The sequence below is a fragment of the Moschus berezovskii genome, chromosome 27 (genome assembly GCF_049115385.1).
Source record: "Moschus berezovskii isolate FMDL1 chromosome 27, NW_MosBer_1.0, whole genome shotgun sequence".
Lineage (NCBI taxonomy): Eukaryota > Metazoa > Chordata > Mammalia > Artiodactyla > Moschidae > Moschus > Moschus berezovskii.
In genome coordinates, this window is record NC_142486.1 from 13,198,558 (window position 1) to 13,222,928 (window position 24,371).

At 47.3% G+C, this 24,371-nt stretch overlaps 1 protein-coding gene across 1 annotated transcript in view; it reads right to left on the reverse strand.

Moving 5' to 3' along the window:
- Window positions 1-3,697: 3,697 nt before the first annotated feature.
- The window catches only part of CALN1 (calneuron 1), a 453,922-nt gene continuing 433,248 nt past the window's right edge, over window positions 3,698-24,371 (reverse strand). Inside the window, exons 5-6 of the mRNA XM_088832959.1 lie at window positions 21,353-21,509; window positions 3,698-4,421 (exon numbers count right to left, since the gene is read on the reverse strand). Coding sequence (XP_088689085.1) covers window positions 4,294-4,421; window positions 21,353-21,509 — 285 coding nt within the window. The 3' untranslated portion in view covers window positions 3,698-4,293. The remainder of the gene's footprint in view (window positions 4,422-21,352; window positions 21,510-24,371) is intronic.

The following is a 24,371-nucleotide window of genomic DNA, read 5'->3' on the forward strand; positions in this document are numbered from 1 at the left end:
CATCATGGTATTATAGAAAAAAGGGCCCTTTTTTTTTGCAGTCGGGTTCCAGAACTTCTGTGTATCTTAGTGGAATAGAATGAGTAACACGGTCACTACAGGCTTTTGGACAAATAGTGCAGTAAAATGACCCAATATGGTTTGAGGAGCAGAACTCAGTAGCTTCCATGGGGATAGAGCACAAGAGCACAGCAGAACAGGGCTTCAAGGCGTGCAGCCGCAAACGGCCAAGCCAGCCATGCCGAGGAGCTTGGTGGTCATACCCTACTTTTCTGGTCATGCCCTCATACTGTCCCAGGGAGGCTGCTAGCTATTGGTTAAGAGCAAAGCTCTCTTTGATTTATGACCTGAGTATGGACGTAAGCTGAGAGAAGGTGTTTTGAATAAAGGATAAATTTCTCTCTCCCAGCTCTCCGATACATCACTTTGTGATTCTGTGGATGGGAGGTTGGGATGGGGACATGATTATCAAAATAAGCGTGCTTTCTTTCATTAGGTTCTTTTGGCTTAACAGCAGATAGGAGGCCATTTATCAGGTGCAAACTGAGACTGGAAGCAGGTTTCAAGACAGAAGACATGTTGTAGGCATCTTGTTCTTGGAAAATCAAACACCTAGAAACTTCTGAAACCACTGGACTGGCCGAGGACCACATGTAAACCTCAGTTCACTTTAGTTCACGTTTCTGGCTTGTGGGAAAGCTTCTCAACAGGCAAACAGATGCTTTTAAAGATGGGCTTAAAATATTTTTTGTTTTCCAGATGGCATTCCTGCCTTTTTTGCCCAGATTCAGGGGGTCTTTGCTCTGGGATCTGGGAGGTGGGGAAGGTACCACCTGGCTCCTGTTCTCCTGAGCAAATAGAAGGACAGGTCCAAACAGAAGAGAAAAAGGCAGAGCTTCTTTCAGGCCAAGTTCTCCCACCAGCAGGCTATGGATTCAGGGAGTCAGGATGCAAGCAGACTGAGCCCAAGTGCTTGTTCTTTAAGGAAATGTTCCCTATTTTTGTGTGCCTTGGCACACTCAGGGTGGAATGCAAGGGTTGCCATGGCAACACCTTTTTTTTTTTTTTTTTTTTTTTACAGATTGGTGGTCATGTGAGACCCACGCATATGCTGGAAGCCACAGTTAATAGTTCCTGGGCTGGGTCCCGTCTGGGGGCTCTGGGAGTGATGGGAGACAGCTTCTTTGGGGATCAGGGTCTGCACCCCTTGTCTCTCAAGCAAATGACTCCCGAATCATCACTCGTGTGGTTGGAAGAGGTGGTGTAGAGGGCAAGAATGAGCCAAGCTTGGTTTGCCAGTCACTCAGCCACCCCACAGGAGACTCCTAAGTCTACTCTCTGGGAGGACAGAGTAAGAGTTGGGTTACTCCCTCTCAGTTTCTGCAGAGGTCTCCCCCAGCCAGGGGCCACGTGGCACACTGGAGGACCGGGACTCCTAGAGTCTTCGTTCAGGCATCCAGGAACTTCCGCAGCTGGCTCGGAGTAGAGTGGGTGTGGACAGGACTTGGAGTGGGTCAGTGGGACGCCAACATCTTATACCCAGTGTCGTTGACAGACTATCCAGGCAAAGCTGCCAGGGCGCAAGCTCTTAGCACCCAGAGCCTGCAGGTTACCACTGCCTCTGGGCTGTTCCCACACACTCAGGTCCTGGCACGGTGTGTGAGGTTACCACGGTAGGAGGTTAACTTCAAGACCATCAAAGAGAAGTCTATGGCTTCTTTCTTGCCTTCTCTCCTTAGCAACACCCTTAGAAGTCATCCTCTCTAGGACACCTTCTCCTAGATTTTCTCCTGGGTAGGATGAACTTACTTCTTGGTCACTAGGAGAGATGAAAAGGGTCCTTTTTAGGGAGAGGATGCTCAGGACTTGTTGGGAAACAGGCTGTCAGTGTCTTTCTAGATTTCCTTGCTTACACAGCAGCTAATTTCGCTTCTAATTTCTCTAAGGTTTAACTCTCATATCCTTCAAGATCCCTTCTCCCCAGGTGGAGGCAGAAGAATTTGTACTTTACAGAATTACTTTTTTTTGCCCTGAAGTCCAGCATCACCTGCAGCACTGCCCTCTCATAGGGCAGTGTCCGTTAAGAATCATCCCTGGGGTCTTGATCCAGCATACCTGGTGTCTCTCATACCCTTCTCCCAGGAGGACATGGCTGAGTCATTCATGGGGTCCCTTTTACTTAAATCCAGCTAAAAGAGAGAGAGAAGGAGCAAACTGCTTAGGGTGGAAACTAATGGTGAACTTGTCCTGTGCATTTATATTCTGCATTTGCACCTGTTCTTGTTCTGAAGTCTGGTCCTGAGGGATGGAGGTGAGTCAGGCAAGAGGGGAGAGAGGAGAGGCAGACAGACACGCAGTGCCTGGCAGGGCTGGATTGGCAAGAGGGCTGGGCAGGTGGCTGCCTTGCTTGGCCTGGATGTGGGGGCCCCCAGGCATTCTCACAGAGGGACTCACTCGCAACCTCCCAGGCTCCTGGGAGCTGACTCCTGCTCCTCCCTCCATGCTATGGCTCAAACCTGATTTCTACTTGTGCTCATTGTGGATATTTGCAGTGGGGAAATTTTGAGAGCTGCTCCTGGACTGTTGTCCAAAGTGCTTGCAGGGGTAATTTGGAAGAAGACCCCAAGCTGACAGCTTGGATGCTCCAAGTCTGAGAAGACGGGAGGGAGAGGGCAGAAAGGGACGGGAGGCTTGAGGAGGGATTCCAAAACACACACCGCACTCCCAAAACCACTTGGTGCCACAAAAGAGGAGTCTGGCACCTCCATACTGAATGGAAAGGGAAAAGGGAGGGAGGAAAAGCTTGAAGCTCTAGGATGCAATGGAAAGAAAGAGGAGCAAGACAATCCCACCACAGAAATCGAGACCTGAGCTTGGAAACGTACAAAGGGAAGTACTGCTAGAAAGATTACTGGCTAATCAGACTACTGGAGCTTGGGTGAGTGACGGCGGTGGATATGGCAACTGGGAAAAGTCCGGAAATCAGAGACTTGAGATGGGGTTGGCTTCGCTTCCCTTCCCCAACAGAAGTGTTTTACTCGTGGAGTCGGCTGAGCTTATGAACATCTTTTCGTTTTCTCGTGAAAATGAGTCAGTTGCAGAATCCAACTGCGGGACCATGTTACATAAAATACAATGGTTGGATCCTTCCACCTTTCCCGTTGGGACGGTGTTTCTCTCTCTATCTGGGAAAGACAGACTAACAAAGCAAATCTGAAGATGAGAGAAAGGCGAGAGGCGCAAGGACCCTGACTTACAGAGGTCTCTTACACATGGTGATGTGTTCAGACTCCATCACTCTGGACAGCTGGGGCGTGACATGCAACGCACACCTCCTTCACCACCAGCCGCGGCCCCTCCCCGTCCCCAAACGACCCACCCCAAGAGGCAGGGATGTGTGTCGGAGGACAGGCTTCTATCGGCAGTAAAGCGATGAGGGACGATGGATGGATGGCACACCTGAAGAAGCCCGATAGATACGTCTGTCTGTGTGTCTAGGTTACAGAGATGCCCACGGCTACGCTTCTCTGTTGTCTAAACGGCAGCACAGGCGGCAAAGCTGGGAGACAGGCTCTCTGCAGATTCCAAAATGCTGGTGCGCGATGTGCTCTAGGAACAGAAAGCCAAGTGCCGACGGAAACCGAGAGCTCCCCAACTCTGCCAACGAGAGTCCCGTGGAAAAGGCAGTGGACCGGAGGCGGAGGGGGTGCGCCCTGCAGCCCGCCGGGCGCTGCACCCGCTTCAATGGCTTTCCCCTCGCGTCTGGGCGGGGAGGGGGCTCCCCTGGGTGGAGGAAGGAAGCCAGGGTGGACGGGAACGTCCACTTCCGCAGCAACCCAGAAGTCAGCCTCTTGGGACTTGAGGGTCGCCCTAGGGTGGGGGTGGCGGTGGGGGGGTCTCCAGTTGACCCCTGGGGAGGACGACGGGGGCGCGGTGGTGACTGCATGGTCAGCCTCTCTCTTGCTCCCTCACACCGCCCATCTGGATGGCCATGGGAATTCCGAGATGAACGTGAAGTTTCTCTTTTCGAGGTCCTACCGGCGTTTGAAGCGGTCGTCCGAAACTCCTGGCTATTTATTGCATTTGGAAACAAGACCATTAAAGCATTAAAGACAGCCCTTTTGTGTGCCTGCCAAGGGGATGGAGTGGGTTTGCCACGACACGGGGTTGCTTTGCAACCTTGGGTGCTGCGCCGGACGGTTGGCACCGTCTGCATCCGCTTGTGTGGAGGACGAGTCTGCCCGCGGGGCAAGCACATGCGCGGAGCCGGGAGCGCAGCTGCTGGGGAGGCGGCTACTCCATGCCGCTCCGGAGGATCTGGTTGGCCGCGATCAGCATGACGCTTATGATGAAGGCCATGGCGAAGGCGCAGATGAGGCTCTTCCGGACACAGGTCTGTCTGTTCTGCTTCTGGGAATGCACTGCGGGGAGGAGAGGAGAGAGGGGAGCAGAGGGTCAGAGGGCGGGGAGGGAGGGTGGGGAGGGGAGAGAGAAATGACAGTGAGAAGGGGTTGGGGACCGGGCACCTCTTCCTCAAAAAGCCCGGGGACCAGCCCCGAGCATGAAGACTGGTCACTTCCAACAAAGCATCTCCAGGTCAGCTCTGGGAGGACACTGGGCATCCCATGTCCTGGCAGGTGGTAGGAGGTGGCAAAACTTCTAGAACAAAAATCATGACAGATGTGATGTTCAGAGGGAGGTACAGCCTTCTGGACGTGATAATGGAGCTACAGCGATTTCAGAGCAAGGAAATAGGCAACCTTTTAGAGTGAGTTTAACCGAAGGCATCATTCATGCCGGCCATGCCCGTTTTTTGCAGAGCGCCAGCCTCCCATGTCTGAGGCAGCTGGTACAGACAGAACCAGGATCCAGTGCTTCGCTGCAGACTCCTGCTGGGCTGGAAGCCACTTACCTTCCCTAGGATTGTTCCTAGGGTGGCTGGTGGTTGAAATGACTCTAAGCGACTTACGGCTTTATGGCAGATACGATCCATGTCAGTGTCTCGAGAGCAGGGTTCCTGGGTGAGCAGCATGGCATCATCAGGAGCTTATTCAAATGCAGATTCTCAGGCCACCCCTGCATCCCACAGATCTACTGAATGGGCGACTCTGGGAGTGGGTTCTTCCCAGGTGGTGCTAGTGGTAAAACAACCTGTCTGCCAGTGCAGGAGACATAAGGGACTCGGTTTGACCCTTGGGTCGGGAACATACCCTGGAGTAGGAAATGGCAACCCACTCCAGTATTCTTGCCTGGAGAATCTCATGGACCAAGGAGCCTGGCAGGCTACAGTCTATAGGGTCTCAAAGAGTCAGACACGACTGAAATGTCTTAGCATGCATGAGCTGGGCCAGTGATCTTCTGTGTTTACCCAGGTGCCTGATGAAATCTGAGACATGGGGACCATGAGTGCCGTGGACAGCATGAAGCAGGGAGGCACAAACTCCTCTCAGACTTTTCAGGGGCAGGGTGGCCCTGCCCCCAGATTCTGTGGCCCCAAGGGTCTAACCTTGGATCCTGGGCTGGCACTCTTTTAATCTTCTTGTTGGGCGAGGTCCTGTGTCACCATTTTTACAAGATCCACAGGAAACCGTTAGTTGGTCTCAATAAGGAAGCATTAAGGAACGTGGGTTACGGACGTGGGCTGGAAATAGGGAAACGGAAATAGCAAGAGAGGAGAAGCTTTTTTTTATTTCTTGGCTGCTCAGCACATGGGATCCTAGTTCCCCAACTAGGGATAGAACTCATACCCTCTGCATTGGAAGCATAGTCTTAACCGCTGGACTGCCAGGGAAGTCCCAAGAAAGGAAAAGCTTTGAAAAACAGAGGGACAGGTCTCTCCTCCAGGCATTGTTTCCCAGGACAGAATTTCTTTTCCTCCTTTTTCCTCTTTTCGTCTCCACCTCCTTCCCTGTCCATTCCTGGTCCTGCAGTGATGTTTATAGTTTCCCACCTACCTTGAGGCAGAAATCCTGGGATTTCTTCCAGGAATGTGTATTTTTAATAAGCTCTCCAGACTCTAGTGGTAAAGAACCCTCCTGCCAGTGCAGGAGACAGACTGGGGTTCGATCCCTGGGTTGAACATGGGAAGGTATGGCTACCCACTGCATTCTCGCCTGGAGAATCCCATGGACAGAGGAGCCTGGCAGGTTACAGTCCATGGGGCTGCAAAGAGTTGGACACCACTGAAGCGACTTAGTAAACATGCACCAGGTGATTAGGGAATCTCTGGGCCCTCCCCCACTCAGAGTTTTTGATTCAGGAGATCTGGGTGGGGCCCCAAAATCTGATAAGAGTTTGAGTTGCTGGGGACAGGAGGACTGCATGTGTTTGTGCGTGTGCGAGTGTGTGTGTGTGCACGCGTGCGTACGAGCTTTAGGGACATGGGGATGGGGGTATTGTGGAAACCCAAGACCAGGACAGAAGAACATTTTCACATTATCTTTCATTTTGCAAAGGGGTCCTTCTGCTAGACATTCTACTGTACCTTGGTTTTTCTTTAGGCCAAATTAAGTGGAGAAAAGAAATATAATTTCCCTTAAAATTACTCTCTGCTGGAAAGAAGCATGGCAAAAGAAAATGGTCAAAGTAGGGTCCACATACCTTTAAAAAAAAAACTGAAAAAAAGTTCAAGTTCCTCTCCTCCTTGACACTCAATGGCTCATCTAAAGCCCTAGAAATAGCAGAGAAGAAGCAGGTAGCGTGTGATGTTTCTAGCTTCCCCTGAGATAAGACGTCAAGGGGCCTCTAAAAATTACATCCACCAGAAAGTTCCTCTAGCAAGTCACACTCCACAGACACCCAGCGCCCCCAGCACAGCTTCTGTCACCCTCCCCACGACCTGCTGGTTATTTCTGCCTTTGTCTATTAGGCCTCGTCTTATCTTTAATCCTTCTGGGCCCACTGGGCCTCTGCTTCCCTCGGGTGATTGAAAGTATTTTGGGCTCTGTTCTCTGCCATTTGCTTATCATGCCTGGGTCTCAGAATCTTATAAGTTCTTACCTGGAGGAAGAAAATTTCCTTGGTGTGGAGATGTGCCTGCCCCCAGGAATGGGCAAAGCGTGAAAAGATAGCAGCCCTCAGGAAGGAAAAGGGAGGTAGCGTTTGGGAAGGAAGGGACCCAAGCAGAAAATAAGATGAGGATGTGGAAGTGGTGTATCTCACACTTTCTGAGGACTAGCTAATTTATTCTGAGCTGCTCCTCAGCACAGAAATGCTTTTGAAGGCAGACTTCTACCTTCCTATCCTGAGGGCTGGCGAAGGCTTAAGGGAAAGAAAAACTGTGTGACTGGGCTGAGGGAGGGATTTTTTTGCCGAAGCCCTTCTTTGTGAAGGACACTCAGAAAACAAGGTTACAGGCAACAGGATTATCCCCCAGGAGAGAGGCTGCACCTTTGATCTAAAAATCCTTCAAAGCGGTGGGAGGGGAGAGATAAGAACGGAGGGAAGGTCTGGGGACCTAATAGTTGGTTCCAGAGGCCATGAGTCTGGATTCCAGACCCGAGCCCTGTAAGCAGAGGGGAGCCTCCAGCTCACGCCTGGGTCGCTCTGAAACCCCTCATCATTGGAGTCTGTTTTTCAGACTCTGGACAAGAAGGAGACTCCCTTCACATCCAGTTTTTGTTTTTTTTTAAAAATATAATTGCTCTACTCTTTTTAAAAATACGTACTTATTTAGCTGTGTCAGGTCTTAGTTGGAGTATGCAGAATCTTCATTGCATGCCATAGAATCTTTCCTTGAGGCACATGGATTCTCTGGTTGTGGCATCCAGGCTCAGTAGTTGTGGCATGTGGGCTTCGTGGCTCCACCACTTCTGAGCTCTTAGTTCCCTGACCAGGGACCAAACCTGTGTCCCCTGCACTGCAAGGCAGATTCTTAGCCAATGGACCATCAGGGAAGTCACTCACAGGGAAGTGGTGTGGCAGAGTGAAAAAGTATGACTTCTTGAGCCAGACCCAAATCTGAATCACGATTATATTATCCCACACAGTAGCTGTGTGACCTTGGGCAAGCCAAGTTCCCTGGGCCTTGGTTTCCTCATCTGTAAAATGGGGGTTAATAAGACCTACCTTGTGTTGAGGATTAAGAACATAGGGAGGTACTGGGATGTTGTCTGTGCCTAGTGAGTTCTAATTCCCCTTTGTAAACCTTGAAAAATCTCTTTAGTTAGTGAACACGCACATCAGTGGGTAAGGTATACATTAGGTGCTTTATAGATGTCCTGGCAGAATTGCTAGTGATAGTCCTTAATGAGTTGGATATGTCATCCTCATTCAGTAGGTGAGGGCTCTTAAGTTCGGAGAAGTAGAGTCCAAGATCATTTGACAAATGAAAAAGGTGGGATTTTTGAACTGTGGTGCTGGAGAAGACTCTTGAGAGTCCCTTGGACTGCAAGGAGATCCAACCAGTCCATTCTAAAGATCAGTCCTGGGTGTTCATTGGAAGGACTGATACTGAAGCTGAAACTCCAATACTTTGGCCACCTCATGCGACGAGTTGACTCACTGGAAAAGACTCTGATGCTGGGAAAGGTTGGGGGCGGGAGGAGAAGGGGACGACAGAGAATGAGATGGCTGGATGGCATCACCGACTCGATGGACATGAGTTTGAGTGAACTCCGGGAGTTGGTGATGGACAGGGAGGCCTGGCGTGCTGTGATTCATGGGGTCACAAAGCGTCGGACACGATTGAGCGACTGAACTGAACTGAACTGAACTGATTCTAACATGCAGGTTCCGAAGTTCTGTACAAACTCTTGATCATTTGTTTAGCCATAGAAAAATATAGCCTAGAAAGATACAAGGAAGATGCTTTAGTCTTCCCAAAAAGAGAATGTTAACTACATGTTGCTTTCATTTGTCTCAATTTTTAAACTTTAATTAAAAGGAAATACACTTCAAACACTTGGTGTGGTCAGCAGTTTAACGTGGCACTAATCACTATGCTTGTTGATAATAACTGAATGCCTGTCTTTGGCTATCACATATTTGCCTTGCACTATACTTTGGTGTATTTATTTATTCTCTATGTCTATGCTTGGTTTCCCCAACAAGATGACAGGTCAGCCCAGGGTGCACTGGAAGCTGGAGACAGGACTTCTCACTGCAGTGAGGAAGAACCCTGGGCAAGAGGCTGAACTTCTTTGAGCCTCAGTTTCCCTCTCTGTAAAAGGAGCCAATAACAACTGTTCTGCTAACGTCAAGAATTAGTTCCGAGGTGAACCAACTCATGAAAAAGTAAGAGCTAGGTGCAACCCAAACTTGCCAGAGAAACGCACCGCCCCCTCCCTGTACCCTCTGAGGACCAGAGGAAAGCGGTGCTGGTTTTCCGCCTGTTTCCTGCTGGGAGTCCTGGGCTGAGCCTGCAGCAGACACTCCCAGAACTTGGCCCTGGTCTCTTGCCTCAGTGATGCATCCTGCGCTGCAGCCAGACTCACCCTCTTGGAGCCATGCTTGCTCTGTGTCACCACCCCCTGCAATCTCCCTGCCAAGCTCCCCCACCCGCTGCCTAGCTGGGGGAAGCAGTTCTGTCCAGCTCTTGAGCTCACAAGTAGAACCACAGATGACCTCCTGTCTCCTTCTGTTCTGAGACCATGGCTCCTTCCCTCCCCCAGTAACCTCTGTCTCAGCCTAGCAGCTTTCTTCTCTAAGACTGCAGTACTGTTCATACTTTTGCCTCTGCTAATGGTGCTCACCCACCTTCCCTCTCATTTCTTCCAGACCTAACCCCAACTTAACTTTTCCATGAGGCGTCTCCTGACATCATCCTGCTCTCAAAGTGCCTCATATTTACATTTTGTTAAATAATGAAGCTCTTTGTCTCTGAGTTAAGAGACTACCAATGCAGGAGATACAGGAGATGCAGGTTTGATCCTTGGGTCAGAAAGATCCTCTGGAGAAGGAAATGGCAACCTGCTCCAGTATTCTTGCCTGGAAGATTCCATGGACAGAGGAGGCTAGAGGGCTATAGCCCATGGGGTTGCAAAGAGTTGGACACGACAGGCAGGACTGTTCTTCTTTGTACCAGCTCTTAATATTTACTTACTTTTAATTGAGGTAGAATCCATGGTATAAAATTCGCCCTTTTAGAGTGTACAATCCAGTGGTATTTAGTACACTCCCATGGGTTGTGAAACCATCACCACCACCTAACTCTAGAATGTTCTCATCACTTTAAAAAGAAATACCAAACACATTAGAAGTCACTCCTCATCCCCTAGCCTCCCCAGCCCCTGGCAATTGCTGATCCACTTTCTGTTTCTATGGATTTGCCTCTTCTGGGCATTTCATATACACTGAACCATACACTATGTGACCTTTTGTGTCTGGCTTCTACCACTTAACATCCTTTCCAGGTACATCCATCCTGTAGCACTGATGAGTACTTCATTCCTTTTTGTGGCTGAATAATATTCCATTGAATGGATGTGCCACATTCTGCTTATCCATTCACCAACATTTGTGTTGTTTCTATTTTTTTTGTTGTTATTTTAAATAATGCTGCTATGAACGTTCATGTACTGATACAAGTGTTTGTGTGGACCTGTTTTTAGTTCTCTTGGGTACAAATTTAGGAGCCAAATTGCTGGGTTATATGGTAAGTCTGTGTTTAACTTCTCAAGGAACCTATTCCTTGGATCTTTTTGAACACTGAAAATGGCATCATGCTATTGGTGATCTTTTCTATGTCTTTCTCCTGAGTGTGTGTGTGTGTATATATATATATATATATAGTTTTTTGGCTGTGTTGGGTCTTAGTTGCAGAGTGTAGGCTTAATTGTAGCAGGTAGGGGCTTATCTTGCTGCAGAGCATGGGCTCTAGACACGTGGGCTTCAGTAGTTGTGGCATGTGGGCTTAGTCACCCTGAGGCATGTGGGATCGCTCCTGGACTTAGTGTGGGATTGAATCTCGGTCCCTGGGACTGGAGAGTAGGTTCTTAACCACTGGATCACCAGGGAAGTCCCCCAGGTAGATTTTGATCTCTTTCTACATAGTACATAGAACACAGATGTCACAATAGGAGTCCAGAAAATACATGGGGATGGAATGTGCATTGGGGGAGGATGACACAGGAGGAGATAGAAGCGAGGTTTCCTGTTTTCTTAAAAGCTCATTAGTGAATCTGTGCAGGACTTAGTGCAGCTCATTAGTGCTGCGGTGACAGGACCTGGGTGTGTAAAGGTCTAGTGATAGACTGTTCCTTCCCCTTCTTATTTTAACAGAGATTCACACAGCTCCACTGGGCAAATGCCAGGCACTGGCTCTTGAATTTTTTCCCAGAGACAGGAGTCTACACCAATTTTGCCACTGATCAGCTGGGTGATCCTAGATAGAATGGGTTCAAAATCTTTTTGGCTTCAATTTTCAGAGACACAGGCTCCCGAGTAAGGCAAATCAGGATCATAACAATTCTGACTAATTGCCCCAACATAGACCTATGTAAGTGATAGTCCTGGCAGGGAGTTTGGGGCCCAAGGAAATGGTAAAACAATATATAACCCAGCTCAGGTGATTCTCACTCATAAACCAGACCTAGAAGGTCTGGGAGCTATTAGAGGTCTGTGATCCTTCCAAGTCTGACACTTTATGATTGTATGAAATTGGATAGTTCCATAGCCTAGAGTGGAACTAATTAAGAGCTTGTGAAAGAGATTTTTCTATACGTCAGTGATAACAGAAATGGCCAGGCACCCACATAAGACCTGAAGTTAGAGGTGGAGGATGTGCCTCTGATGCTTTCATAGGAGGAGGACAGGCCACCTGTAATTGTGTGGGTATGAGCTGGTCTCTTCTCTACAAAATCTTCTCGGGTTTCTAGAGGTCAGACAGCTGTGTCTGGCTTTGCGGGTCCTCCAAGGATCCTTGGCGTGGTGTGGCCAGGTGTTATTGTGGCCTTTCCAGTTGTCCTTCCCCATCATGTAGCAAAATCCATCTTTTGGTTTAGGGATCTGTGCCTTTGTACCTGGTGGACTTCTCAATCCAGGGCCTCACCTTTCCCCCATAACAAACCAGACTGGCTAGTAGAGTACCCTGAGCTCTTGGCTTAGTCCAGAGGTAGGCACACAGGCCACGCAGATTTGATTGGAGTCCCTTTTTGGAAGGGAACTGAATCTTAACAGAGAATCCTGTTGACCTTGGGGAGAGACAGCCTCCCCAAGAATGATGCCAAGAGAGAAGATAGAACAAAGAGAGAGGGAGAGCAAGACGAGGGGAGGGAGAAATGTTGCTTGAGCTCTTTGGGTCCAAGTCAACCAAAGCTCATCCCTTTGACTTCCCCTATTATGTGAGCCAGTGTCTTTTAGTTTGAGGGGGTCTGGGTTGAGTTTTTGTTACTTACACGCAAAAAGAGTCTTGACCAATATTCATGGGAACTCCAATGTTGGCAAGGACTTGACTTTACATATCAAGAGGATATGGTTCAAACCCTGTAAATCTGGTCCCTGGATCATTTTCAAAGATGTGGTGTTCCAGCATTGCATACTCTGCAATGTCTCCAGGTTGAAAAATACAAACAAACAAGAAGAGAACTGGGGCCAGGGATTGGCCAGGTTTTTTTTGGTTGTTTGTTTTGAGTACTTTTTGTTTGTTTGTTTTTTTAAATCATGCTCATGTTCAGTCGTGTCTGCTTGTGACCCTTTGGACTGTAGCCCGCTTAGGCTCTTCTGTCCAGGGATTTTCCAGGCGAGAATACCAGAGTGGGTATTCCTTCTCCAGGGGACCTTCCTGACCCAGTGACTGAACTCTCATCTCCTGTGTCTCCTACACTGCAGGTGGATTCTTTATCAGCTGAGTCATGTGCTAGGCATTGTGCTAAATATTTTCATGTGGAGAATAGCACTGAAACATATACATTACCATATGTAAAATAGATGACCAGTGTAAGTTCGATGCATGAAGCAGGGCACCCAAAGCCGGTGCTCTGGGACAACCTTGAGGGGTAGGGTGGGGAGGAAGGTGGGAAGGGGTTTCAGGATGGGGAGGACACACGTTTACCTATGCTGATTCATGTTGGTGTATGGCAAAAACCATCACAATATTGTAAAGGAATTGTCCTCCAATTAAAATAAATTAATTAAAAAAATTCTCACGTGTTATATACTCAGAACAATCATATGAGGTAGGTCATGATATGATTCCCATTTCATAGATGAAAAATATTCAGCTCTTAGTATTTATTTAAGTGCTTTGATCATGTAAACCATATGTGGTGAGGCAAGATTTTAAGAAAGCCCTGTCCAGAGCTCAGAGCTGGAGTTCTTAACCATCATACCAATTTGTCAAAAATAAATAGAGCATGGGCAGGGTAGAGACCTCCCCAGGTCTCTGTCATGTATCTCAGAATCTCCTCACTCTCACAGCTCCAGAAAAACCTCCCTACAGCTTTGCTTTGACAGGTCCCCAAATAGTAGAAGAAAAATCTTTTATTTTTGTCCAAAGCCCTAACTTTCTTTCAAACTGTCTGCTGTCTCACTACCTGCCATGGACCTCACCTACCCCTTAACCTCTGACACCTACCCCAGGAGAACAGGTTTTATTTTAGTAAAGTTATCACCCCCGCTGAGCTGGGAGAAGATGGTGTGGATGACATATCATGCCCTTTTCAGCTGGATGGGCATGTGACACCCAAGGTGCATGGCCAGGTCTCCAAATCCAGACGTCCATCTGACATCCAACAGAGACACTGTGACTTCAGCAGGGACGACTTGAGGAGACACAGCTGCAAAATCCTTTCTGACCTTTCAAGGAGCCCAGAAGTATTTGAATCTACTTGTGACCACCATTGTTGTCCAAACTTTCCATGGGATTGAATGAAAAAAAAAAAATTTTTTTTCAGTCATTCAGCAAATATTTATTGAGTACCTGCTATTTGTGTCATTGTGCTAAATGCAGGGCATTTTTAAAAATTTTTATTTTTAATTGGAGGATAATTACTTTATTATGTTCGTTTCTGCCGTACATCAAAATGAATCAGCCATAGGTATACATATGGCCTCTCCCTCTTGAACCTTCCCATCTCCCATCCCATCACACCCCTCTAGGTTGTCACCAAACACCAGATTTGGGTTCCCTGTATCATACAGCAAATTCCCACCAGCTACCTATTTCACAAATGGTAATGTATATGTTGGGCTTCCCTTGTGGCCCAGCTGGTAAATCTTCCTGCAATGCGGGAGACCTGGGTTCGATCCCTGGGTTGGGAAGATCCCCTGGAGAAGGGAAAGGCTACCCACTCCAGAATTTTGGCCTGGAGAATTCCATGGACTGTATAGTCCATGGGGTCGCAAAGAGTCAGACATGACTGAGTGACTTTCACTTTCAATGTATGTTTCAATGCTACTGCTGCTGCTGCTGCTAAGTCGCTTCAGTCGTGTCCGACTCTGTGCGACCCCATAGACGGCAGCCCACCAGGCTCCCCCATCCCTGGGATTCTCCAGGCAAGAACACTGGAGTGGATTGCCATTTCCTTCTCCAATGCATGAAAGTGAAGTCGCTCAGTCGTGTCCGACTCTTCGCGACCCCATGGACTGCAGCCCACCAGGCTCCTCCGTCCATGGGATTTTCCAGGCAAGAGTACTGGAGTGGATTGCCATTGCCTTCTCCGGTGTTTCAATGCTACTCTCTCAAATTGTCCCACCCTCTCCTTCCCCTACTGTTTCCAAAACTCTGTTCTTTATATCTGCACAACTCAGAGAGTTTTAAAATAAGTTCCCTGGATCACAGGGCTAGTCTACACAGGGCAGAGAAGAGAACCCAAATGACTGCATAGGAATCCTCTGGGGCTGCCTGGCCTGGGTCACCCCTCTGACAGTTGTTTCTCTTGTCCATCATGCTGAATGGTATGGAAGAGGTCTGCTGTGTCTTTCAGAGAAACTATTTATTCCCCAGTTGATGACTTTTGCTTGATTTCCCTCTCCCGTGAATGTTGTCAGAATGTCTACAAAACCCTGACAGCTGGTATTCCATTTAGGGACAACACTTGGGGGATGTGTCTTGAAAGGGCTCACATACAGATCCTGCTGCATGCACTTCTACTCTACTTCCAGATATGTTAATATGATTTCATTCGAAGAAATGGAAAAGGAGTAAGGACAGTGAAGAGCCATTCTGTAAAGTGTCTTTGAAACGCCTAAGCTTGGGGAAATGACCCAGGACCACGAGTGGAGAGCCAGGGCATGGTTTGGTCAGGTGGACCCAGATTCAAATCCTTACTCACTGTTTGACTTTGGATAAATGACCACCTTGCTGAGCCTCAGTTTCCTCATCTGTTGCCTGGGGGTCACAGAACTGATCCCTCAGTACCTGCCTACAGGTCAGTCCAGTGTGTTAACAAATGGACAGCACTTGGCAGGCACGCCAGACAGCTAACCCTTATTCCAATCCTCCTGGACTGGTCAATGTGAATGAAGCCATAAACATTCTGGAAGCAAACACTACTGAACTTAAAATTCAACATGATTTATTGTAAGAACTCTGAAAAAGGCATCAGTGATGAGAGAATAGATGATTCAAACACAAGGCCATTTAATTCCATATATGTCAAGTGACTGGAACCAAATAATAAAATGTGAAATTTGTCTCTTAGTGTCACCAAGCTTATGTTTCTCCAGAGTCAAAATAGCCAGTGATTACAGGTGGTCCAACCAAAGCAAATCATCTTAAACCTCCCTTATTAGCATGAATGGGTTTCCCGGGTGGCTCAATGGATAAAGAATCTGCCTCCAGTGCAGGAGATGCAGGAGACAAGGGTTTGATCCCTGGGTCAGGAAGATCCCCTGGAGTAGGGCACAGCAACCCACTCCAATATTCTTACCTGGAGAGTCCCATGGACAGAGGAGCCTGGGGGGCTGCAGTCTATAGGGTCACAAAGAGTTGGGCACGACTGAGCACACACAATTGGGATGGATGAGTGGGCATTGTGAGTGGTCACAAAGTCTTATATCTGACCTGTGCTGGCAGATGCTGACCTATTTATTTCACCAAATAATTGGGACACAAATACTGACAACACATTAGTCCATCAGTTTACTCTTAGTAAAGGAATTTTTAAAATGAGGGGTTGAGTGGGCCTGTAAGTTCAACTTTTAGTGAAATAGCCTCAATGGACTGGGGACACGGAGACTGCCAACTGGGTAACACTAGGGAGCCCCTGAACTTAGTGGGGTTAATGACCTGTTACCCAAAGCACCCAGGACATGGATTGACACCTGTCAAGTGTCTGACTCAAGTTGATGATTTTCTCCCTATTAAACCAGGTGTGAATGATGGGAAGTCCACATCAGAATCTTTGTGTTAGGTTCTTCTAGAGTCTTCTAGTCTCTTCTCTTTCTTCCTGGGGTTTTCTGTAAATGACTTCTTCTGGGGCTCTAGGAAAATCTACCCATGCTGTGAGGCCCTAATTCAGGACTTCTTGAAGATGTCAGGAAAACTTTCCGTATATGTAACTCAGAATTTCATCCTATTTCCTCTGGTCCTTTCTGTGGGAGAAGATGAGAAAAGTAATGCTTACCTAATGATTGCAGAACCCTACCTACCATGAAGATAAGGCAGATCGGATTGTGCGAAGGGCTGTGTGTGCATGAAGTGGGGTGGAGTGGGTGTGTGGTCTGTGTTGACCTAAAAATCCAACAAATAAAATGAAACTAAAGCAAAATGAAACCTAAAAAGTAGACAACTGCCCCCCGAAACTTCTCCCATCAGAGGCACCTCACCCTTCAGACTCCTGACCTGTTTCTTCAAATTTTTCCATTCATGTGAAATAATCAATACTTCCTAACTTAATGAGCAGAATCTGAACACCTTTGTGAAAGTATCAGACCCAAGATTCATAAAAGTGAAAAATATAGCCATTGAGGGACTTCTCTCGTGGTTCAGTGGCTAAGAACCCAGGCTCCCGATGTAGGGAGCCTGGGTTTGACCCCTGGTCAGGGAACTATATCCCACATGTCACAACTAAAGATCCCGCATGCCTCAACTAGGACCTGGCACAGCCAAATAAACACACAAATCTATATTTTAAAAGCCATCAGTGTTAAATGGGCTTCCTGGTGGCTCAGATGGGAAAGAGTCTGCCTGCAATGCAAGAGACCTGGGTTTGATCCCTGGTTCAGGAAAATTCTCTGGAGAAGGGAGTGGCTACCTGCTCCAGTATTCTTGCCTGGAGAATCCCATGGACAGAGGAGCCTGGTGGGCTACAGTCCATATGGCTGCAAAGAGTCAGACATGACTGAGTGGCTAACACATTTTCACTGTTAAATAAATAAATAAAAGGCTAGTGACCTTTAAAAAAATACAGTCACTGACATAAAATGATGCTGACGGCCTTTGAAAACCCTCCTGTTAATTTTTAAGGGACTCACACTACAGCATTTTCAAACTTCCTTCACACTCCAGAAGCTCCAGCATTGCTGAGCTCCAAGACATCTGACGTGGGCTTCTTCAGATTCTGACTCTGCTGCAAAATGCCTGTTTCCTTGGCTATCTCCTCCTTCTTTGCTCTGAAACAGATGTGCCCTTTCACCTTTTTAAGGCAAAGACTTCCTGCATCTTTAGGTTTTTATTCCTCCTTGATTCCTTCCTCTGATACCAAATAGAGCAGAATTTCCAAGCACCATGGATCACCCAGCTTTACAGGCAAGCTAATCTGTATGGGAATATGTTGGCTTCAGCAAAGCTCTAAAAAGAGGAGGAGGAGAGAGCATCCTGGGTGGGGAGCAGCAAGAGGGGAGGTGGCCTGGGAGCAGGGCTCTGGAGTCTGGGGGAATGTCTCAGCTCCCTTTCTCCATCGGTCACTTGGGGTTGCTAAGAAGATAAAATTTGGAGAGAGAAGAGTTCCATCGCAGAACTTCCCTGGTGGTCCAGTGGTTAAGAATCCACCTGCCAATGCAGGGGACAAGGGTTTGATCCCTGGTCCAGGAAGATTCCGCATGCCGCGGAGCAACTAAGCCCATGCGCCTCAACTACTGTGCCTGTGCTCTAGAGCTCAGGAGCTGCAAGTACTGAAGCCTGTCCACCCAGAGCCCATGTTCTGTAACAAGAGAGGCCATCAAAATAAGAAGCCCATGCACTGCAACTAGAGAGTAGCCCCCACTCGCTGCAACTAGAGAAAGCCCTCGAGCAGCAACAAAGACCCAGTGCCGTCAAAAATAAATAAATAAAGAGGACCATCACCGAAAGAAAGAAAGGAAACCACCATGTCCCTTCAGAGTTAGATGCTGCGTTTACCAACCTAGATGTGTGATGGTGGATACTGCCAGGTTGGAGGGGGATTTTGAGATGTCAGCAAGGCTACAGGTGAAGTGACTGGACAGGCAAGCGTGCAGCCTGGATCAAGGGTGAGAGCAGACAGGAAGAAGCTGACGGCCAAGAAGATTCAGGAGGCACAAGCCATGCAACTAGGCTATCAGACAGCGGCAGAAGCAGGGAGAGGCTCAAACTGCCAACAGGCCCCTGTTTGTGGGCAGCAGGCATAGGGGAAAGATGGAAGGGAGAAGGCCAACATCACCACAGGTCTCAAATGGACTCTCAGTCCTAGGGCACCAGGGTGAATTCTGTGTCCGTGTGTCCGTCTCTTTCCAGACATCTTTGCCCAGAGTAAAATTGGGGAGGCTCCTTCCTGAATCTGGGGAGAGCTGCAGGCATTAAATAAATGCACTGGTGACACGGATCATATCCCAGGTTGGAAAAATCTTACCACTAAACACATGAGGTTGTGTTTGGGGCCAAAAACGCTGACGTATACTTTAAAAACCCTCTCTGCCGTGAAAATACATAAAAGGGATTGTGTAATCAAGGTCACATAGATCACTCAAGAAAGCAAGGTGCTAATTACAAATAATATTTCTTTTATTAAATAAGACCATGAATTTTAAAGCACAGTTTCCTGGTCCTTATCAATCACCCCTAAATGGGAACTGTGGCTAATCTTATTTGTACTAATCATTAAAGCAGACCCAGAAAACCCCTAAGTCAGCCATTTATTTTATTAATAGATGAGCTTTTGGGTAATAAAAAGACAGTGCTTAGAGTTCAGATGATTTCCCAGGGCAGTCTGACCTTTCTCAAATTACTAAGACTTGTGACATTTCTCTGAATAAAACACCAATCCATAAACAAAGGCTCTTGTGGAAAAAAGCAGTGCCCAGAAATACTCTTCCTACCCGTCTCAAGAGTGTGTCTGACAGCTGGGACCCACCCCACAATGCTTCTACTGTTTGAGTACCGAGTCTATCAGCTAAGAACCAGATGGAACGGAGAAGCCAGGCCTGCTGTTATCCGAAATTTTAATCCAATCCCTGCCCTCCTCACCCTTGTTCGTCCTCCCACTTCCCCTGCCTGCCCAGCTGTAAATGGCATTGGCTGTGACCTTCCTGCCCTACTGTGGTCTGTGTGGCTCCAACTCCAAATGCAGTCATTGATGCTATGGCCCAGGTCCCAAGCAGGGTGACCAAGGCACCTTCTGAACCACAAGTGGGTTTTGTTTGCTGTACACAGTGTGCATGCATGCCAAGTCACTTCAGTCGTGTCCGACTCATAGCAACCCTATGCACTGTAGCCTGCGAGGCTCCTCTGTCCATGGGATTCTCCAGAAAAGAATACTGGCGTGGGTTGCCATGCCCTCCTCCAAGGGGATCTTCCTGACCCAGGGATTGAGCCTTCATCTCCTGCGTTGGCAGATGGGTTCTTTACTTCTGGGTCCACCTGGGAAGCCAGCACTTTTGAAATCTTTGAATGCGAACACCTTTAACAAGGATGCACTGCTCTTAAGTTTATCCCAATCTCCTGCCTAGTTCCCAGGCTTCGGTTAATTTTGCCATCACGGAGTATAAGCCATTTCCCGCAACAGTTCAGTCCAGACAGGGCCCACAGGTGCCCAGGACTAACTCAGCCCCATGTTGTCTGCCTGTTGTGGGCTTCAGCCGGTTCTAATGCAGCAACTCCAAGACCAGGGAACCAAACTGCATTCTGGTCTTTCTGTGACAGCTTACCATCTGCACATATTGGCTTGTTGCAATATGTTCAGAAAAAAAAATAGAAGAAAGTAGTAGACCTTTTTAAAAAGTCTCAACCTTAAGTTAAAAATTGCTGGTAGCCTGCTATGCTGTTTTAAGGTAATTTAAAAAAATATCTGTACATCAGAGTTTTAACAGCTCTAACTTTCAAAGTTGGAAAGAAGGATTCAATTATTTAACTTCCCTGGAACTCTCTACTGATTAGGGAATAAGGTAGGTTTTATTTTTCTTTCATGAACCTAAGAGAAATGACCTCTCATGATCTCATTTTTGGCCCTAGGAGAACCTATTTCTTCTGTAACTACTTGGTGGGGTTCATCAAAGTTTTTCTCATGAGTGTGGCTTTTTTTTTTTTTTTGCCAGTGCATTCAGAGACCATAGCATAAAAGTAATCCATTTCTAAGGATCTTGTGAAGTAGATGTAACTATCCTGATGTTTACAGGTGAAGATACACACTCAGAGAAGTTACACCCCTTGCCCAAGGTCACACAAATAGCCACTGGACTTGATCCAGGTTCACCAATAGCTCAAACAGGCTCTTTATACCACCCAAGAAGCCCCCACTAACTAAAGACCCACATCACTAAGCCTCTCAGCAAGTCACAGACCTTAGAGTCACCAAAGGAAGGAAGGGTCAACACAAGTCTTGCCAAAATGCTCAGTTTGGGGGAAAAATAGAAACAATAGAAACCTACTGCATCTTTGCATAAAGGATCTTTTAGCTTTGGTCCTGGATTTGTGGGTTCCATCCATGGCCACTTCACCCCAGGAGTCTGTAAACACATTTTTCATCCAGAGGATGTGGAGGCATTGGCCTCTTCCAAAGCAGGCAGAGAGCAGAAGCAAAGGCACTTACCGGGAACTTCCCCAGTGGTCCAGTGGTTAGGAATCTGCCTTGCAATGTAGGGGATGTGGGTTCAAGCCCTGGTCAGGGGACTTAAGTTGCTCCCACATGCTGTGGAGCAACCAAGCCCAAGCACCTCAACTACTGAGCCTGTGTACCACAACAGAAGATCCTGCATGATGCAACTAAGAACCCATGTATGTGCTTAGTCGCTCAGTCATGTCTGACTCTCTGCGACCCCATGGACTGTAGCCCACCAAGCTCCTCTGTCCATGGGATTCTCCAGGCAAGAATACTGGAGTGGGTTGCCATGCCCTCCTCCAGGGGATCTTCCCAATCCAGGAATTGAACCCAGGTCTCCCACATTGCGGGCATATTCTTTACCATCTGAGCTACCAGGGAAGCCCAAGACCCCAGGCAGTCAAATAAATAAATAAATATGAAAAATAAACACTTACTTTTTAAACTAAGCACTGATGATTTAAAAAAAGGGTACTTACCGCCCTCAAACTCAGTCTGGCAATTCCCCGAGGTCTCATTCAGGCTCTCCTCCTCATTGATGATGATGTTCTCAATGTCCTTCATCGTTAAGTGGTCCCGGAAGGCATGATAGAGGATGTGCTTTAACTCTTCCAGAGTTATCCTCTGCATGTCGAACTGTGGGGATAAGAGAGGCATGAGAAGGTCTGGGCACACGGGGGTGAGAACTCAGCTTGGGGCATGGCTGTGTATGATGCGTAGTTGCTTCAGTTGTATCTGACTGTGACTCCATGGACTGTAGCCCGCCAGGCTCCCTTGTCCATGGGATTTTCCAGGCAAGAATCCTGGAGTGGGTTGCCCTGCCCTCCTCCAGGGGATCTTCCCCAACCTGTGTCTTGCGATTCGATCTTCGACAACTTACATCTCCTGCCTTGGCAGATGGGCTTTTCATCACTAGCGCCACCTGGGACATGACTAGCAAGTCCCAAGCCTCCTCTACGCAAACTTGTCCCAGCTTTTCAAGACATCAGATGAGCAGTTTTCCGCCACACTCAGCTCCAAGCACACTTGTGAACTTGCAGGAACGTCTCAGAATTCAGGGAGTGCGACATTCCCCGCTCCGTCGAGACTCCTGGTGAAAAATACGCCACCTGCTCGTTTGGCTTCTTCCTGCTCATCCAGCCATCTGCTGTCACCCCTCCACACCTCACGTACTTTGGAGTTGTGTCATACTTCAGACAATGCATATGTCTCTAGAAAGTTTTAAACCTTCCAAGAAACCAGCAACTCTCATCTTGCTCTAAGTTATGTATCGTGTTCTAACAAGAAAAATGCGCGTTTGCACGTTCAAAGTAATGTTTATGAAGAAAAGCTGAGAAAAAAGGTGTAACGTTTCCACTTATGTTCTTCCCGGGCAAGGGAGATTAACCTTTCCACTCCATTTCTGTCAGATTTGGTTCTATCACTTTTTTGGCCAGTGAAATGAGAGTAGAACTCACATAGGGTATTATCGATCAGATGCCTTAAGGGCTGTCATGTGGTTCTAGTCTGTGACCTTTTCCTTCTGCGATAAGAACAGCATGCCCTAAAAAGAACAGGTCCCAGAATGAGGATAAAGTGGAGAAGACAGCCCATAAAGGAAAAGTAATGTGAGTAAGAAATGTCCTTTGTCATTATTAGCCACAGACGTTTGGGGCTTCTTTATTGCTATGGTATAACTTGGTTGGAGTCAACAATACAGAAATTAGTAAGGAGAAGCTACCATAACAAAAATTCTAAAATATGATGTGTGGATTCCCGGGTCAGGCAGGCAGTGGGAAATAAGAAAACAGTATTGGGGGCTTCCCTGGTGAGCCAGTGGTTAAGAGTCTACCTTGCAATCCAGGGGACATGAGTTTGATCCCTGGTCCAGGAAGATCCCACATGCCTTGGGGCAACTAAGCCTGTATTCCACAACTAGAGAGTAGCCCCTGCTCTCCGTAACTAGAGAAAGCCTGCACACAGTGACAAAGACACAGTGCAACCAAAATTAAAAAAAAAAAGAAAATGGTATTGGTGGCTGGGAAGATAACAACCCATGTTACGCAGTAGCAAAACATTTGGTAAAATTATTGCCTGTGATAACTCAGAGGGTAGATATATATTGAATGAGTCTGTGGATTTAGATAAAAAGTTTGGGAGGCAGCAGCAGGGTCTAGTTGCAACCGGTTGCTCATCTATAAGAAAGAAATGAACTCAGAGTGAAATAAATCAGAGATGATACCTCATTGTAGTTTTGATTTGCATTTCTCTAATAATTAGTAATGTGGAGCATCTTTTCGTGTGTTTATTGGACATCTGTATGTCTTTTCTGGAGAAATGTCTGTTTAGGTCTTCTGCCCATTTTTTGATTAGGCTCTTTGTTTTCCTGATACTGAGCTGTATGAGCTACTTATATATTATGGAGATTAATCATTTGTCATATTGTTTCATTTACAATTATTTTCTTCCATTCTGAGGATTGTCTTTTAATCTTGTTTATTGTTTCCTTTGCTGTGCAAAAGCTTTCACCTCACACCAGTCAGAATGGCCATCATCAAAAAATCTACAAACAATAAATGCTGGAGAGGATGTGGAGAAAAGGGAACCCTCCTACACGACTCACACAGTTGTGTCTGAATCTTCATGACCCCCTGGACTGTGGCCTGCCAGGCTCCTCTGTTCATGGAATTCTCCAGGGAAGAATATTGGAGTGCGTAGCCGTTCCCTTCTCCAGGAGATCTTCTTGACCCAGGGATCAAACCCAGGTTTCCTGCATTGCAGGCAGACTCTTTACCATCTGAGCCACCAGGAAACAGAACTAGGGTCTAATCTAATCAAGTAACATTCTTCACCCCAAGGTCTGTTCAACAGGATTTCAGAATTGCTCTGAGGCTTTGACTGATGTCTATCTTCCATTGTTTGTTTTCTGGATGAGAATGTTCTTGGTGGTTAGCCCAACTCTGCCATTATTATACGTGTGTATACATGGTGGTGGGGGTGGGTAATTTGTCTCTGTAAGTTCATATGTCTCCAGATCAAGAGACGTCATGTACATCTTGAGATTCTAGATCTGGAGTCTTCTGTCATTCTCAGGTGAGACTTCTGAGTGTCTTCCTTGGGGAGGGGATGATTACATTTTGTGTCTGAAGGGAGGGAACTGAATATTTAGGAGCAAGAGTGTGGGCTGTAACAGATTATATTATTTCCAGTGATTTCTTCCCCTTTCCTGTCAGAGGATGTCTCCCTGCCCATTAGCACCAGGCTTTGGCCAATAAAATGAGAGCAAAATTTGTATATGAAAGTGATGGAATTCCAAGGAAAAGTTTCAAACCCGTCAGTGTGTCCTGCTGTTTCTCTTTTTCTTCTGCCACAAAAGCACATAAATAGGGGGTGTTCCTTCATCCTGGCTCCCAGAATGAACGCAGCATGGAGCTAATCCGCAAGGGGCGTGTAATTTGAGTGGGAAATAAACCCTGGTTGTCAGCCACCACACCTTTGGGATTTCTGCAGTGTAACTCA